General features: G+C 35.9%; 1 protein-coding gene across 17 annotated transcripts in view; it reads left to right on the forward strand.

The window, feature by feature from the left end:
* MYCBP2 (MYC binding protein 2) overlaps nt 1-19,483 on the forward strand; it is a 198,272-nt gene that overhangs the window by 61,719 nt on the left and 117,070 nt on the right. For 12 of the 17 annotated variants that reach the window (XM_066987323.1, XM_066987316.1, XM_066987331.1 and 9 more), the window contains exons 18-21: nt 8,139-8,246; nt 10,178-10,255; nt 15,062-15,181; nt 15,572-15,653. In XM_066987323.1, the coding sequence (XP_066843424.1) occupies nt 8,139-8,246; nt 10,178-10,255; nt 15,062-15,181; nt 15,572-15,653 (388 nt within the window). The remainder of the gene's footprint in view (nt 1-8,138; nt 8,247-10,177; nt 10,256-15,061; nt 15,182-15,571; nt 15,654-19,483) is intronic. The other 5 variants (XM_066987364.1, XM_066987421.1, XM_066987406.1 and 2 more) reach the window with 2 other exon arrangements.

Genomic DNA, 19,483 nt, shown 5'->3' on the forward strand with positions numbered 1-19,483 from the left:
GGAACACTTCAGAGAAAACCAGAGCAGCTTGTCCCTTTTGTATGCCATCTGTCTCTTAAAAATGTTCTGAATCTAAGTCTCAGATGATCAATATTAGGCACATGTTGTTATTGTTGGTTTGATAGGTGTAGGGGGCTGTAGTTAAAGTGATGTTGCTTGTTGCATGCATCCACATTATCTGAATCAGAGCACAGACATTGCATAGCTCTGTGTATATTGGAGGTAGCGGGTATGTCTAGCTGGAAGAGTGGAGATTAGTCTGCTGTTTCAGTTCAGAATGACTTAAGTAATGAAGCTGGGAATAGTGTTTCACGAATACCTAGAGAAATCTTGATTTATACAATCAAGTGTTAATCAGATGAAAAATTTGGTGTTTTGTTGTTCATCCGTCCAAATGCTGTAGTTTTCCATGAACTAGTGGGAAGAATAGCACCGTTCTTGAGAACTGATGTTGCTCTTCTGTTTTCATGAGGGAGAGAGACTGGGAACATTTAAATACCTATTGGATACTCATTTTGGTGTGCAAAATGTTTTGCAACCTGAAAAAACTTAGTTATACCAATTTTAAAAAGAATAAGCAGGCTGCTTAGTATACCCAAAAGTTTTAATATTTGTGGATCTCTAACTGAACAAATCCTCACGAGCTGAAATAGCTATTTAGTGAGCCAAAGAAAGGTTTTAACCTTTCACTTCTCGAAAACTTTGGTTGATTGCTTAAAGGCCAGGTTAGCTCTCGTAGAGGCCTTCCTTCAGGTAGGTAGGATTTTGTTAGGATTATGATTTCTGGGTTTTGGGTGTTAAAGTGTGGTATTTGCTCTCTTATGCAAGATCAGGGAGAAACAAAGCATGGATAGCTTCTTATGTAGTCAAGAATAGGATCCATCACTGAATGTTGCTGATCACTCTTCAGTTACATGTAGTGACCTTTATTCAATACAAATATTCTCTCAGTAGATCTTCAAAGTCTTGTAGACAAGATGACTCTGAAAACTTTGTAAGTGAATATAGGAATATTTCATTCCTAAACCAAACAAAGAAAACACACAAAGAAACCCCTCACTCCTCTCCCGCTGAATGTGTTGAAATAGGAGTGAGGTTTAGGACAAAGGTATAAGAGTACCAATAGTGGAAGTAAACTGATTTCCACATTGCAAGATTCAAGTTGGCTAATTTGTGCTCCTTTAACAGGAAAAAGCAGCTTTATTCTTTTTGAAATGTACACTTAGAATGTCTCCAAATTTAATTTTGTTACAGTTACTTACCTCTGTAACAGTGCTGCATTGGAATTAAGGGAGAAATTGGAGGCTATGTCTACAGGTATAATCATTTAACTCCTTTAAGAGGTCTGTTGTGGAGGATGATGAGTATGCTTAACTTCATTTGCATTGTTCAACAAACATAAAGTGAATTTCAGTATTCTGGGATGAAAAAGTAGTTGTCATTGGTAGCTGTAATACAAATGGCCTAGTTAAATGTTACTGTATTTTCAATCAAGAGCAGTTAACTCCTCATCTTTCAACACCTTCCAAATCAAAGTAGCCTGCCAGTGTTGTAATGGACAGGTTTATGTGCTGTTTAGCAGCACAACTTGGAGTGGTTAGTAGCTTCAGAAATTTTTGCTGTTTAAACTGAAGGTTTCTTTTTTTTTTTTTTTGTCTTGAAATGGCAGCCGCAACTTATTAGGCGATACTTGCCAGAATAGAATTGTAACTAGTAAATCATTAGTAAGTCTACAATCAGTTGATATTTTTCCTTCACTCAAGAAAGATCTTTTATTTTAGTGACGCATTAGAGCCTTAAAATTAACAATGGAAAAGTGTTTCAGTTTTGGCTAATACATTTAGTATTTGAAAAAAAACTTGAGAGTTCCTTAATCTTGGTTAGATTTCTCTGCACTTTTCAGTGCAGTATGTTCAGTTGGCCAGTTTTGCTTCCTTTTGGTCACGGTGTTAGAGCTGCTTCACTCAACTTCTAGCTCTGTGGCTGTAGGGCAAGAGCAAAGAAGAGGGCTTAAAATCAATTACACGTTTTTAAGTCTTTTAAATGACCTCTTGAGAGATTTAGAAGATGCTGTGAATACAGATGGCTATGCTAAATCCTAATATCCCAGTGTAATGACTGATGGATTTTTATCAGCTCTTCACTGTCTCTCTCAAAATCTGGTGAGAAGTGAAGGAACTGATGTACAATACTGCACCATACAAACATGTTTGTTGGTTTTTTTCAGGCTGTTTGGGGGGCTTGATAGGAGTGGTGAGAGGTGAGTGTAGAAGTAGTTGCACTGTCTTCTTTCCCCTGCTAATGAAGAAGTTTTGTATGTTAGAATATTCAGAACATGGTTTGACTATTTTTCCATTCCTATCAAACACCAGTTTTCTAGTCTTGAGGATATTAAGTTATGCCTTAATGTACACTAACGTGTACATTATACATTAACGTGTACATTACATGTACTACATTGTACACTAAGTGTAACGTAGCTTAGATTACCATTTTCTGAGTGAGCTAATCTGGAGAGCTGTCCCTGCAATTTTTTCAGATTGGGATTTGAAGTAGTAGAAGTAGAATTTCAGTTTATTGCTTAAATATAATTCTGTTGGTGGTGGGTTTTTTTGTTTGTTTTGTTTTAGAAGGCTGCAAGAATTTAAAAACAGCTTTTTAAAGATCTATATTTAATACACTAAAAGATACAGAAATAGCTGTTAATACGATGATTACAAAGGGCCTCTTCATTCACTGATATTTCACTACTTTACTCTTGCTCAGCCTGTGATGTAAAACTTCTAGATGATCACTACTGAGATACAGATTTGGTGTTTAACCAGGGGTTTGGCTTTTGATGCCCATACAGAAGGGGAAAATTATTTTCTTTCAATCTTATTCTACTTTGAAGAAAAAGAAATCTGGAAAATAATTAATATTAGTCAAAGCTGTTTTGTACTGAGTCAGTGTTATCTGAGGCTTCATATATTTGAGCAATTTTATACTTTTCTGAAGTGTAGCTAATTCAGTTATTTCAGCAATTAGTTTTACTGTGGCAGGCTGAGTATCAGTTAAATCTGTTAACTAACATCTTGAAAAAAAAAAGCTTGAAATCAGTTTGTCAGTAACACTGTTCTTTGCTCATTGCTGAGCATATACTTAAATATACAGCAGAACTGTCTACTCATATACAATAATTTTCATTTAATATGAAAGCTTTTTTTCCATAAATTTATTTAAGTATTTATGTTGATGCTTTCAGGACCTGGAAGTTTTATTTGTTTCAAAGTTTCTTAAAACAAAAACTTTGTACTTGTATACATATAAATTGTATCAAACTCACACCTGACTTTCTGTTTTAAGAAAGCTTTCAAGAGAAGGTTGTGTGTTTTTGTCCTTAATTACCAGCAGGTAAGGTTTTGTGAAGTTACATTGTTATACTTGAGTTTATGACTTCTGTCTGAAAGAGGTGATGATTGTTAATAAAGCTGATTTTTAAAATAGAAATCTTTATATTTGTTACTGTTTTAGAACTCAGATTTGCCATAGATTTAGCGAAAGCAGTTGCTTTATATTTAGTGGTTTAGTTTATCTTATACATACAGAAATGCATCTTTCACATTTGTTTAACAGTAAGTACACAGTCAAGTATTTAGAAGAGAGAAAGTGCCAAAATTATTATCATAAATATTACTTCCATCTCATTTTCTCATACCCACCCCAGTTGTCTTGCATGCTTTTGTTGGCTAGTCTGCATCTCTTTTTGACCATAAAAAGCCCTAGCAATTTTTCCTCCAGACCTGATTTATACAGCTTAACTGTCAGTAGAAAAGAACTTTAAGAACAAAGGAAGAGGAATGTAATCCATTTTTACTTTCAGTGTTTTGAACAAAAGAAGCAAACTGTAGCAGAGGACAATAAAACAAAAATGAACCTTAGGGCCTGCATCACACAGTGTCAATTTACACAAATAAATAAAAAAAAATGCTGTGATAATAAATTGCCACTCATCATCTGAAAAAACACAGTTTTAAAGAATGTGCAGTTAACAATTAATATGGCCTCATAGGATTATTAAGATTGTTTTTTGTTTGTTTTTTACCTTAAACCTAGAAGTATGGGTATCTTAGTATCTTAGTAAAATATGTTCCACTTTTAACTAAGTATTTGTCCTTAGTTTCATTTTTTGAAATAACCTTCAAAGTTTACCTACTGTTGACCTGTTAGATAGGTTTTTTTTTTGTATATTAAGAGTTTGTCTCTGTATTTTATTGTTTCCTAAAACAGTCTGTTCTTTTTCTTACAAACATTCAAGAAGACAAAAATAGGGTTTTACGATGGAAAGTATCATTGAAACTAGGAGATTCAGTTAGTAAATGTGTACTGAAAAGCTACTGTGTTTGAAAGAACATAAATAAATTGTGAAATCAAACACTGATGAGTTCAGAAATGGCAGAATTTGAGATTTCCTGTGCAACCTTAATTTATATTGCATATGTACATACATTATGATACAGTTTTTAATGATGTGATTGTGTACTATTTTTTCAGGTAACCTGCTACATTTAGTGCATTGGTCTACACTAAGTGGCCATCTGAGATCATTAATTTCAGTACTCTGTAATTACAGCCAGTCAAATAGCATTTGTTTAGGGAAAGATACTAGAAGAAATCAAAATATACATAAAACAAATACAAATCAAATAGAAGACTGAGGAAATTCTGCCAAAGTGCTTAGATGGCCTAGAATGCAAAAAAGCACTTAAGTGTGTATACAGAGACTGTTATCCCATAGTCAGCTGCTTTGTTTAATAAACACATTCTATTTTTCTAGAATAAAATTACTTCTGTTGATTAACAATTTTTGCTTTATGCTTTTAATTCACTGCCAAAGTCCATTTTGAAAGGCTTGGATCCTGCAGGACTCAGAAAGAAAGCTAATGTTTGTAGCTTTGAGATGTTTGATTTGGGAGCTATGGGAAAACATTCTATAAAAACTAAAGGGAGAGAGTGAATATCATTCTGCATCATACAGCAACTGATTTAAAATAGCAACATTACAGTCTACTAGTGACTGTCATTCCTTTATCTCTCTAACCTGAGCTACTAAAATAACTGAATAATAGGTTATTATTCCCTATGTAAGTCTACATTAGAAGCTTCTGGAAGAATTTTTGAATGATTTTCTGCATTTTTTTATCAAAATAAAGGAAGCATCTGGTGTATGGCTGAATTGTTCCACCAAAATAATTAATAGTACTTAAACTCTGCTCCCTTTGTACAGGCAACTTTTGATGTAAGTAGAAAGTAGATGCAGTCTTCATGAATTGTTTTAGTGTTTTGTTTCCTGTGGTGTTATATTCAAGGGAGAGAAGGTTCTTTAGAGCACAACTGAACATTCAGGCATCATAATATAATCAGAATGCAGATATTTCCTATCATATTCTCATTATGTTACAGATCTAGCATGCATAAAAAGCCAAAAACAATGATAGACATACTCATTCTGTTCCATGGATTGGATACAAATTATTATGAAATGGAGAAATACTGTATTTAACTTTATTTTGGACTTGAGTTCCTCATGTAATTGTTGGGAACGTATGGGATATAGGAATATCCAGAAGCAAAGCTGCTTTAGTCAGAAGGTTGGACACTTTTACAGAGTCATTGTATTGACTAGGGGAATGTAATTCAGTTAAGGGGCTTGGCAACTATAGGCAGCAGTGTAGTAGCAGTATGTTGCCATCCTTTTATGCATCCCCACTATTCTTTATCTCCCAATTTTCTAATAATTCTTTTACTTACCCTAACATACTTAGCTTCCTTCTGTCCTCCTGAATTTCTCTCTCTTGCCATCTTTGCTCTTAACACCAAAATGCCAAAGATTGCTTTCAGGGCTACATTTGGTCCCCTGGGCTATATGTTATGCAGGCATTTTCTGGAACTTTGTAATTTTTTGTCTAAATTATCTAGAACTCACATACTCTGATTACCTACAAATACCTTAGACCCACATACTTCATACTTGCACTCTTTGCAGTCCTCGGATCTTTTTTTGTGACTGTTTTCTAATCCAAGCTTCACTTTTGTCGTATTGTCAGGTCCATTCTCTATTTCTTGGGCTTTTTATTTCATTAGGAACTTCTCAGTAGTAAGCAAGTCCCAGTCTTCCATCGCTATCTTTTTTTCTGTTCAACTCCAGTCTGTTTCCTCCTGCTATTCGCCTAGCTTTGCTTGGTATCTTTTGTCCTCCTAACATTCCTAGCTTTTGTAATTTGCCTGTCATTTGTCTCTCTCCCCTTTCTTGACTTTTCCTGGTCTGCCTCAGTACCTCCCTTCCAACTTGGAAAGAGAGAAAGGGATAATATTTTTTGTGTGAATTTAAGAACTAGGAATTAAGATGCTAAGCACAGCAAGTGGCCTGGCAGAAGGTAGTCTTTACCGAATAACTGAGAATATAGAGTGGTATTAAAAATCTATTAAACGGAAGCTCAGATTGATAGGAGACTGAAAAGTAGGAAAAACAGCAAGACAACTAGAGGAGGAAGCTCCATGATGAAGGTAAATCAAAAGCAAATGATGATTCTTGGTCATAAGGAGAAGTTAGTTCTTAATTAGCAAGTTGATCTGTTCTGGTTGAACTGGGTAAAGAGACTCCAAGGTTGAACCAAAACCTCCATGGTTAAACCAAACCAAAAATCTATGCTGTATATAAAAACCATAGATGTCTAATGAGGTTTTTAGGCATTATGTTAGGTAACACATGTAGGAAATTCAAAGCTAAGAGGAAAGGTAGTAATTATTTTTTATCACGTTTATAGCTTTTCTTTTTCAAGTCAACTTTAAAAAGTCAACTTTTGTCAACTTCAGTGTGTGAAGTTTCTTCATCTGAAGGTTCCAAAGCCAGATAGATTTGGCCTAACTTCCACTTAAATTTCTGTTCATACTGTTCCCTGTCAGTGAGAGAATCTCACTGAGATGACTCTCTCAGTGAGAGAGTCTGATGGTGTAAAGCTGATAACAGGAAACTGAGACAATGAGCATTTACAGAAAGTTAGCCAAAATTAATTTGTAAGTAAAGATTAGCAATGGAAGTTGATGATCTTGAGGAAGAACAGGGAATACTAATTTTCAAAGTTTCATATAAGTCATTTAAAATGTGACACAAAGCCTGATTTGGAGTTTTTTATTTTTCTTTTGAAAGTCCATTCATGGACTGGGTCTGGAGACCTGTGGAATGGCGTGAGGTATTTGTCAGAATTAGTTACTCCTTTTTTATGATTTCCATGTGATGTCAGACTTCAAGAAGTAGGAGATGCTTCCAAAGACATTCCTGATGGCAGGCTTAACCTTTAAAATAGAGTAGAAAGTACAGATTTAAGCAAAAAATTGCTGTTCCATTACCTGCATATAATCAGCTTTGATTAAACTTAATACAGCTTTGCATGGGTCTAGATTAAAAAAACTAATAATCTGAAGAAAATGTTAAATAAATACATAATTGCTTTCTTCAAATATGAATCTTCTCTTGAAGATTTGACTTTTATATAGATGGGAAAGATTCAAAGAATAACTTAAATAGATTGCAAGATTGATAAGTAGATCAGAAAAACAATCGTATCTGAATAATTTTATTCGTGGAACCAGTTATTTTTGGATTGCTGTTTTCTTTATAATTGATAAATGAATTTTAAATATGGTAATGACAAACAGTTGTGTGGCTATGTTGTTCTTTAAATTCAGCGCTGATATGGTGATATTGTTCCAAATTATTTTTTTGAATGTAGTATTATAGGAAGTAAGATGTGATAATTAATCTTTTATACTATTAAATACTGCAATGTATATTTGCTATCAAATTTTACTCCACCGTGAGTCTGTGTTTCCATTACAGTTCCATTACAGTAAAGTTGCATACTTAAAAATTCAGGTAAAGCTATCATTGTGGGATGTTCACTGTTTCTTTGCATAATATTTTGGTCTTATTATCAAGAGATAATGAATTTCTTTTCATTGGGGATTTTTGAATTTAGACAAACAAGATTTATTATATAGTTACTTTTTTTTTTCATTGCTTTTAATTTGAATTTTGTTTAACACATTGTTTCCATGTTGTGAGCTTTCCTATGCATGTGCAAAATGTTTCTCCTCAGGCCCCCTTGTATTTCCTGGTCCTATTTTTATGAACCATCGAGAACAGGCTCTAGCCAGAATCAGACCCCATCCAGCACAGCTAAAGCATAAACGGGACAAGCACAAAGGTATTTGGACTTCCTTTTCGGCTAGGGTGGAAATAAGCCAATCCTCCCACCTCACCTCTTCATGCGCTGAATCTGTCTTTTCAAAGAAATGCACAAAATGGCTTCTGCCTTTCTTCTTGTTAGTACTTTGTTACCTGAGGAGAAAGAGAAAGCATTTACATGTTGACTTTTTTTTTTTTTTTTGTGTAAATGTTTGGTAGTCTGCATTATCTTCGTTTTCCTTTCTTTTTTTTTTTTTTTTTTTGGATGAAATATGCATTGCTTTCCTGTGTCTTTTCTCATTTCTGAGGTTGCCTCATTTCTAAGGTTCTTTCATTTGTAGGAAACTTTCACACCTTCTAGTGACTCAGCTGTGACATTAGCACTGTTAGTGTTTTTGTTTGTTTGTTTTTGAACTTATGTGCAGTATATCTGGGGTGATTTCCTTTAACATAAATTCTATACTTGCTAATTCTAGCATAGTTTTTCATAGGTATGTTGTCTATTAACAAACCTTTTTCAAAGAAAGAAAATATTTAAAATAATGTAAATAACACTTTTTTTTGCTAGCTTTGAATGGGGAAAGTATAAATCAGAGTACAATTTTTACGTTGCAATATTCATGAACTATACAGTTCTTTTTTAGAACGTAAGGAGTTATCATTGATATTTCTGAAACCTTCGTATGTCTGGAAAGCCAACTCAGTAAACATTTAATTTCAAAGTATGTAATGTGTTTAGATGTGATTTTTTTTTTTTAAGAGATACTATATTACTAAAAATTTCAGCTGAAGTGACTATAGTTGAACTGTATCAAATCTGATCATAGACTGTATGTATCTGTATCTGTATATAGATGTGTGTATGTATCTATTTATGAAGGAAGGATATGTTTGTGAAATGCAGATTACAGACCTGATCAAAGTAATCAGAAAGCTCTAAAATGGTGTGGGCCCAGAATGTTTCAACATTTTTAAAGAACAGCTAAAAAAATGTGAAAAGAATTAATGCAAGTTAGTGATTTGTATTTGGCATGTATAGAAAGTATGACAATTTGAAGACTTCTGGGATATGATTTCAGTGGGGGAGAGGGGTGATAGGCCTCCATAGTTGTGAACATACCTGATAATGAAATTATGTCAAGTTTTTTTTAGGGGAATGAAAACAGAATCTGGTCCTTTTTTTTTGCATAGTATCTTTCCAGTCTCCCTGGATCATCTGTGCTTTACCACTTAATGGTTTAAATAGAATCTATCATAATCTCCCTGGGAGAGATTTCATGCTGAAAGGCAAATCATACAAAACCTGAGTGCTGTCATTTGAGTGACACTTGGCTGATAACCAATTTTCTTGAACTGGGTACTTCTGCTAGTTATACTGCATGCAAGCCCGTGACCCTATAGGAAAGTGCATGAAGAAGTATGTTCATCCTGCCTACTTCTTTTTTTGGCATGTGTAAGTAGTTGGAGCTCTCTTTAGCTCTGAGTAGCTACATCAAATATTTCCTTATAAGAGGTATTTGCATTAGTCACAGTTTGAGGTTTGCATGATTTTTTGGAGTGTGGTAGCACACACAGTGCACAAGCCTGCATTGCTGAAGGATTTTGTCAAATACACTCTGTAGAACTGACAAATTATTTTTCCTTAAGGAAGGCCATATGTAAAGAAATTCTCTGTTTCTTTTATTTTTTTCTGTCTTATGCTGAAGGGGTAAGGAAGTTTTGTCTTGAGTAATACCTTTACAAGTAAACGTTGAGAACCCTTCTCTGACCCAAAAGATGGCTTCCTGAAAGAAGGCCATAAATTCCACTAGAAACACCTCTTAACTTTCTAACAAAGGAAAGCTGGTGAAGTGGGTTGCTCTCAAAGTAATGGGTGAAAATCGTGGAGAAGATAAGAAATATACCTTATCTTAAAAGGCATTCTTCATTTGCTTCTCTTACTACATGTAGAAGATAAAATCAATAATCTCAAGCAATCTGAGGCAGGGACGTTGACTTCAGGAAAAGGACACTCCAACATTGAAATGGGTATGCTCTTTTGTCTCACTTTTGAATGTGATGTTTTCCAAGCCAGCATTCTTACTTCATATGTTTCTGGTGAGGTAGTCTTTTAACAGTTCACATCAACCAGACTTCAAGATCTTGCAGGGAAAATGCATTTCAGCTGGTAACATTGATGAGGCAAGGACTAGACTTGCTGATAGCTGTTCCTGCTTTGCAGTCTTCAGCTGCATATCTTCTCCCAATAATGATATTTATTTAAACTTGAATGTGAACAGCTTCTTCAAGGCTGACAGTTGTGGTCTAATTTAAAAACTTGTACATTGTACATTGGTATATTATCAAATCTACATGGCTTTTATTTGTGGAATTATTCTGTTGAATTCTTCAGTTGAAAGCTCCTTTAACTTTATCATGAATAGCCATTATCTGGAAAGCTTGCCACTGTCATCCACTCATTTCACATTTACAGGGTCTGCATATTAAGATCTTTCTTATTACAAAAAAATGTGTATTAAACATAATTGTAATCTTTGTAATTTGTGTCTGCATCTTCATCACAAATAGAAAGGAGTAGGCACCACCTTCTTTGGTAATCATGGAGTGCTTTGAAACTAAGAAGAGAAATCAGCTGGTCCTTCATCCTCATTCTATAACAAGATAGTGACTTCCCAGTCCATATCTCCAGTCCCAGGGGACATTATCATCGCAGATCTTGAGTAAACAAGATTAAAGTCTGCAGAAGTCTGTACATTTTTCAACTATAGAAATCAACTGAGTGGAAATTAAAAACAAAGTAAGCTCCTTGAGTCAGTTAAGGTTCTGTAGCAAACACTGCCTTTTTCCTGTATTTTGAAGTAGTGGTAATACAAATAATAATAATAATAATCCAAAGAATATGAAAACAAATACCAGAAGGACAAAGGTTAGAAGAAGCTGAAATTGTAGGGATGGAACAAGTTATATAACAATGATTTTGTAAATGCTAATCCAAAATTGTCAGTGTGTTCAAGAAAATTTATGTTCTACTTTTTAACTTTAAGGGTAAGGAAAAGAGAGTTTGAAGTACTTACTAGAGAAAAACACTTAACAAAACCTGCTCGCCAGTACTGGTACAAAAATTTAGGATAGAATTGTTGCTATTGAGTTTGTAATTAGAATGCAAATACATTACCACATTATCATAAGTGTCATGCACTTGAGATTCTGCAAGTCAGATTTCACCCAAGCTCTGTAGCCACCTCTCAGGTATTCAGTGGACTTGCTTATTTTTCTCCCCTTGTAGGAGGAATGATTTTTACAGCCAGAGTGTGTTTCCTTTCCCTCCTGTACCTCCCACACTGTAGCTATAATATTGCTTACAGACGTTTCAACTAAAGTCTGTGGTGGACAGTCAAGCTGCAGTCACAGGCTGATTTGTTCCAGTAATGTGGTATATAGAGCCTATAGATACTAAAGCATTGAGAACATCCTGTGAGGATTGAACATCACAAATACTAACCAGTAACTTGACTGATAGGCATTTATTTAGGTAATCTCTGCTGAACTTAAATAAAGATTCATTGACAAATGGTGCGGTATTATTAAGAGACAGTTATTCTATGAAATTTTTATGTACACAAGTATGTAGAATTAAAGCTTTTCATCTGTGGGGAGAAGAACCACATTTAACATCCTTGGAAGCACTTTTTCCCTCCTCTAGAAATGGTCCATGAGAAAAAAGCAAATATATCACCCTTCCTGTAGCAGCGGGAGACCAACAAAATGGTTTGCCTCAGGTCTGGGCCCAGGTTCTGAGGTGCCGTTCTGTAAGGTATTTTTTTTCTCCAGAAGAACTCTCATCTATAGCTCATGACTTCACTTGCTTTTAGAACTGATTGAGTTTTTTCTTTGCTGCTGGAAAACAGTGGAGAGTTGGATTTTTTTTGTTTGTTTTTGTGGTAGCAATATTAACCAGAAGAGCTTTTGAGCACAGGGGAAAAGATTGTCTTCAGAAGCTCATTTCCCTAAGGAAAAGGGAGTTGAAGGGTGTTTTTGTGTGTTGTTAATAGTTATACCACTTAGCACACTTTTCTTCCCTATGTGTGTAAGGTATCCAAGTTGAAAAAATAGCATTGTGAAGTTGTTCATAGCACCCCACCCCCCCTCAGTGATGACAGCAGGAAGCATTTTGGAGCTTTCCCTCAGTGCTTTCTTCTCTTTCATAGAGATGAAAGAGACAAAGTGGAAGTCTAGTTGGGTAACACTGAAAGTACTAACTTTCTGGCTTGAAGAGCAATCTCTGCTTCATTAGTGTTTCTTTCTGTGCTTTCCCCTTTAGGTTGCTTTGATATTACTTCTAGTGAAATGAGTATGTGCACAATTGTTTGAAGAAAAGCAAGCATGTGTCTCCATAGTTACATTTGTTCATCAAGACACATTCCATTCCTGCATTCTTAAAGACTTTGACAAGTTAGCTTTGGAACTCAAAAGTCCCAACTCTGTAAATCTTTTTCCTTTAAAATAAATCTGTTTCTTGGATAAGGAAATGCAGAAAATTATTTTCATGTGAATGTTCTTTTCTCTACATCGTACACAATAGTATTTAGCATTTCCTTATGCGTAGCATGGTATCATACTATGCTGTGTGTCTACTTATTTTCATTTCGGGAAGCACATACAGCCCCATCACATACATAGTAGACGTGCCTTCCTGGCAGATGACTGTTGCAAAGTGCATTTGCACAGTGGGAGAGCTTATATTTGTCAGCACAGCCGTCAGTGATGGAGGAGGAAAGATGAGGGGCCATAGGTGACCATTGAGAACAATTCACTTTGCTCTGTTAGAAAAGTATGTGTGGAAGAGGGAAGCAGTAAGTAGGCTGCTTCCTGAATAAAATATATGGTGGCAATATTAGCCCTTAGAACCATCTATTGATTACTTTGTCATATACAGTTTAATACAAAAGTTGGTGTAAAAAGTTGATAGGTATTTGAGAAGTAGCCAAATTATTAACTGAAATAGTAGAAGCATGTTAAAGCAGAATTATATGACCAGAAAAAATACATGTTTTTTCAGTTTTTTTTTTTTTTTTTGCCTTTTTTACCTTTTGTTGTTGTTAAATAGTCTCTTTGTATTCGCTTTTTTTTTGTTTTCTTACAAACAAATGTGCAGACAGGCCTTCAGAAACATTTCTTCTAACGTGTATATAGTCTGGTAGTACCCAAGTGGTACTATTGGAAAAAAACTCAAAATTCCCATGGTATTTATGAGATCTAGACAATTTCTTGACTGTGTCTCCATTTCACACATACCCAACATGGAGTGTTGGTGTAGATCTTTTGATGAAGGCTGCCTGTGTTTTAGAATGGATATGTTACTTATTCTGTTAACCTACTTCTTTAAAAGCATTACTTAATACCTCTGTGCATCGTTTCTATACAGATGCAAAGTACATGGAGATTCATTTATCTTCTGTACCCAGTCATCACTAGAAAATACCTTTTTTTAAAAAAAAAGTAAGATTTGTTATTTATTTATTCATTTATTTATTTTGTGATGTGTTGAAATTACTTTGAAAGATTTGCAAGTTCTTAAGTACTATGTGCACACAGTAAATAACAAATGCTCAGAGTTCAGACTTCCACTAACAATTGTTCAGGAAAGCATGTAGAAACATTTAATACAGATCTGAATTAACAACACATCGAAAGCTTTCAGCAGCAGTTGTTTCTCTGTATGAATTTTGTTAATAAGGTAGTAGTAATTGGTCAGAATTATCACAGAAGCAGTGTAGAATCTCTTGGGTGCACTTACTTTTCACTTCATCCCTTTTCTCCTCATTCTCTGTGCTAGAGAAACCTCTAGTTTAAAAGGATTTTGTAACAGTAGCTACAGGTGTGTTTACTTGGCCCACTTTGGTAATGTGTGTATACTGCAGTCATATATGACATTGGTCATTACAGAAATGCACTTTCTTCAGAGCTTTTGTTACCAGCTTCCTTCACAGATATGTGTTTCAGTGGTGCTGAGCATGTTCTCTTTCTCTGTCATACTAGTTTCCTGCTGGTGTTATGAAACCACCTTCCTTTGTGACCCTGTGACAATATAGTTTAATTACAGTCTAGTTAACAACAAACATCTTTTTCCCGAGATAGTGGCTTTCAAGAAGTTGATAAATAATACACTTACTTGTCACTTCTGTACTGTTATCTGATGCAAGTGCTGTTTGATTATAGGAACTAATGATGCACTGCATACTTAATAACAGAAATCAGAGAAATGTCTAAAATTCATCGTAGACCAGAAACAGACGTGGTGGTAGTGGGTATATCAGTGTTGTTAGAGATTAATTGTGTAACTAATTGTTAGTTATGTAAAGCAGGGCCAAGTTGGAGTCAAGTGAAATCCTTAACAAATAGATATTGAATAAACCAGACCAGGCTATACCTCTTGTGTTCAAGTACAGTACTTTCTGTGTAATTCTTATTATTTCCTTGAAGAACAAAAGTGATGGTTATTAAGCAAAACTTCTGAAGTTATTTCACTTTCCTGTTTTGCTCATCATTTTTTTTTCCGCTCTTCAGAAGTTTCTGCTTTAGAGGATGTGCTATTTTCCTTTTGTGTGTGTAACTTTGATGCAGTAGATTGTTCAGGAGTAGAGCTTCTGTCTTCTTCCAGATGATTCCTTGTTCCTAATTCCTTTGATTACTTGTTTTGAGCTCTCTCTCACTATTCTGTGAGTTCTTTCTCCTACCTTACAAATGGCAGGGTGGGGATTATTGACTATTCTTGTTCTTCGTTCTAACATAACATTTTTGGAAGACCTATATAATTACAAGTTTTGTTTATAGACGGAAGTGGAGAAAGAGGTGAGAAGGATGCAAGCAAAATCACAACCTATCCACCAGGGGCTGTCCGCTTTGACTGTGAACTGCGAGCTGTACAAGTCAGTTGTGGATTTCACCATTCAGGTAAAAATAAATAAATATGAATTATAGTGTAGATTCCTTCCCTCCTTTCCTCCCTTCCTTCTTTTTTGAAGTTTGAAAAAGGTTGCACTATCATTTTGTAGTATACTACACTGTCCTTAACAGTGCAAGGCACCACAGAAATACCATATATGGAATTATATCAGAGCTTTTAAGCGATTTTTGAGCCATTTGGTAACAACTGCATGGCACAATTGTATCCCTGTGTAGAGATGCTAGCTGTGATAGGTTGTGGAAGATGATATAGATCTTTTGGTGTTCCAGTAACAATTGGTATCTATTCTGCCTAGAAAGACTAACCAGCACTGGTGCAGTACACTGTTAACACATACATATCTCAGAAAAATATTGTTCTTTTTTGTTTGTTTTCAGTGGTTTTGATGGAGAATGGTGATGTTTACACATTTGGATATGGGCAGCATGGGCAACTTGGACATGGTGATGTTAATTCCAGGTAAGCCAGTAATTGCAAGGCATGACTGTGTATTGCTGTACTGCTGTATAAAAAGTAGCTAAGTTTCTCTGTTTCTCTGTAGCCAGGAAATGGGAAAACTCATATATTTTCCCAGTTAGGTTTTGCACTTACTCCCCATAACCCCCTTGGTTAGTAGTAACCATACTGTTGTACTGTGTAGGTAACTTGTTCCATATGTGAAGGCTTGTGTGCATAGTTATTAGTATAGCTTCAATAATTGGGTCGTAAATGTTTCTGTCTCTTTATTTCTCTGTCCACATATAAGAGAATGACATTGAAATCTCCTTAAGGTATCATTATTTCTGGAAAATATTGCATATGCAATAATTAAAATACTATGAGGTTATAAACTGAGATTAACCAATTTCTGTTATGTTACTGGCAGTAGTTTGCTTTTGACTCTTTGTTTTTAATTAGTTTCCAAAATTAAATCACTAGGTAAGTCTCAGCTGCACGTCATAGGCACTTACTTTACAGGTCAGCATGAGAGTGACATGCTTTTTGTGGTCAGTGGAAATTGAGAAGTCAACAGAGTCTGGAGAACTATTTGACTAACCAGCTGCCACTTACCTAATTTAGATATATTGAATAGCTCTGTAAAATATATTGCCTTGATCTCCATTGACTACAGTGAGAGTACAGACAACTAAATACAGGTGTCTCTAATGGGAAGCTGAATCTCACTCTTAGTATCTCATCTGCTTATTGAAGTAGACAATCAATGTCTTGCAGTAAAAGGAAATACAATAGTGTTCTTTGGGTATGCCCATATACCATATATATGTAAGACGTGATTTTTAATAGTAGGGATTATTGAGGCTTTGTGTATGTCCAGTAATGCCCAATATCTTTATATAAAAAGCATGTAGAGGGAGCATCCGTGACCTGTCCTCAGTTCTTTCTTTTGTAACAGTGAGATGAAAATTGCTTGAACATCTATCCTCCTAATCTCTTTCAAGACTTCCAAATAATCTCTTTTGTCAAGTTTCTGAAGAAATCATCTTCTTCTTAAATCTTTCATTGCATTCACTAAACAAAGGGAGAGAGGGAAGGAAGAATGAAAGTTTACAAGAAACATTACTTTGCATTGGCTGCTGTGCCGAATTGTAGTCTCTGAACTGTTACACTTACTCAGCCTGCATTGGACTGGTGAATGCTGTCCCTGTTTCTGCCTATAATAGGGCCACATCACAGATAAGTAGTCTTTTTCATTCCTGGAAATTCATGGATACTTGAAGCTGCAACTGCTTTAGCAGGCAATTCAAGTCACTCCTAGGATAAGGCTAGTTGTTCTTTTAAAGACTGAAGAGATACAAAAAGCAGTGGCATTTGTACTGGTAGCTTACTGTCTCCCATTTCCAACTTAAATCAAATTGCTTGGGTTTTTTTTTAAGGCATCAGGGCTATCTGCACTATTTGTCAGAATTCCAGGCAGTAAACGCCGCATCTGTTGCTTATTTAGACAGAAACTGGATGGAGACCAAATGTAGTTCCAAATGAGATCCTAGAAGAGAATGTGAAACATCCTGTGTCAAAAGATAGTGCCTGACCAGGCCTAGAAGCTGAGGAGCAGCTTGGCACTGACCTTTGTATCATTCTACAGCAGATCCTAGACAGTGTCTGAAAAAAGCATTGAAGAAATTTGGAATATGTCCTGTGCATGAGAACTGGCTGTAGTACTATATTGCTGTTTAGCACCATCATTCAGATGATGATTTCCTCATTGATGTACTTCTTTTTCCAGCTTTAAGTAGAGATCACTCCTCTGTCCTCACAGTAAGGGACTCAGAGAAGGAAACAGGGAATCCTTATGCAGAGTTCCACCTCAGTTGGGACGCAGTGGTGCTGAGATGGCCAGCTCCAGCCAGGTCAGTGGTATGTCAGTCATGCAGTGTGTCACATTGCCTGTATTGACCTCAGGAAGACCATCGTCTTCTGAATCCAGGAACTGATGATCTTCTGTGTTTCCAGGAGAGGGGAAAAAAAAAAAAAAAAAAGAGGAGATACTGTTTAGGCAGCCTAGCTAATACATGGTGGCCCCTGAAATCAAGAACCGACAGGACAAATGCAGCAACTTTCATTTTCATCTGAGGGAGCCATCTTCATTACGAGATGATGTAATGATTGAAGTTTCTGGGCAGCAAGTGATCCTTTCAGAGACTTCTGTCTTTCACTGTAAAGATTTAGTAGTGAGTCTTGAAAATGCTTAGCTATTTTGAATTCTGCACAACTGTCTAGACATGTCGTATTCCTTAATGAAGGGGATTCTGGACTCCTCGTTTAGACAGTGATAAGCACCACAAATTCTTTGTACTAGTCCAGAAAGAATAAGGCATGTTACATGCCCTAAAAAGACTTCAGACTATCTTCTGTGTTCACAAGCAAACAAACCAGCAGATGAACAGGATGACATGATTCTCAATAAACCGTTAACAGAACTGAAATGGTGTGGAGGAACAAGCAATATGCACAGGATGATGTTGTTTTTTCTTCAGCAAAGACTTCAGTCACTCACAGATGGACAACATACAGAAGCAAGTGATCTGGTTCCTGGGAGACCATTTTTTCCATATCAGTATGCTGGAGCATATCAGTATGCTGAGGCTTTCTGTTGTAAAATCCACAGCAGTAGATGTTGATGAGATATTTGCTACATGAAGGATTTGACATCCCCTGCTCTTCAAACTAGATGCTGAATGGGTGGATAGAAACTTAGTGGAAGCAAGAAAGACTTTGCGGTATCTAGTATTGGTTAAAAATTGTGCATCTTGTGTTCGCATAAGCAAGGAACTGTTCCTTGGTGATGCTTCTCTCAAGAAAGTGTGACTTAAAACTTCAGGATCTTTCTGTTACTGTTCAAAGTTTGCTTGCATTTCTGCTACCTACTGTTGCTTTCAGCACTTCTTTAGCAAGCACATAATGTGGCAGTCAAGCTCCAAAAATGGAACCACAGAAGTAGAACAAACCTGATGTATCTTTGCTTCCGAAGGGTCAACAATGACATGGAAGAAATACTTGAGCATACCTTCCATGGACAGTCTGATATGTTCTATGAGAAGACAAAGGGTAAAGACTACTCTATTATCTCTATATCAAAACATGTCCCATAAGACTATTTCTAGGTGCATTGTCCAGTTATTTTACTTCAGTAGTGCAGGTCTTACTTAAATCTTTTCACCAAGCTTCTATTTACATCTAAAATCTAAAGATCTCCACTTTGTTTATTTTTTTAACCCCTATACTGTCCATCTCTGCCTGCAATTTACAGAAGTTTTCCTTTGACACGGTACACAGTAACAAATAGCCCACGCTGAACCTGATCTTACAGCACCACGGTCAGCAGCCCCACGTGAAATGTTGTGCACCTGCCAGCCAGCTATCGGCTGGGCATCTACCATGGACAGCTATCATTCAGACACCTATTGTGGGACGTCTTGTCAAAGATCACATCACATCTGCTGCCAGAAATGCTTACCCTTCAGGACAGAGGAAGGTTTCACTGGGGGTAGCCTAAATTGTATCTGGACTTTTTGCAGGATCCTGAGTTAGCTGATGCATGTGTATCTGCTGCTTTTCATTCAGCAATATTAAGTTTTCCCGAGGGATCTCAGATTGATATTTGTATAGCTGAGCTTGGTCTTCTATGATTGATCTCTGTCAAGTGCCTGTGTCATATTCAGAAGCCCGAGAAACTGTGATTTTGACACAGTGTCCTTCAACTCCTTCTGAGAAGAATACTTCTCAAATGCAGAAAGAGTGCTTGTCAAAACTTTGCCCAAAGGGTCTCTTAGATTTTCAAGTGTCTACAT

Source organism: Anser cygnoides, chromosome 1 (genome assembly GCF_040182565.1).
Source record: "Anser cygnoides isolate HZ-2024a breed goose chromosome 1, Taihu_goose_T2T_genome, whole genome shotgun sequence".
NCBI classification, from domain to species: Eukaryota; Metazoa; Chordata; class Aves; order Anseriformes; family Anatidae; genus Anser; species Anser cygnoides.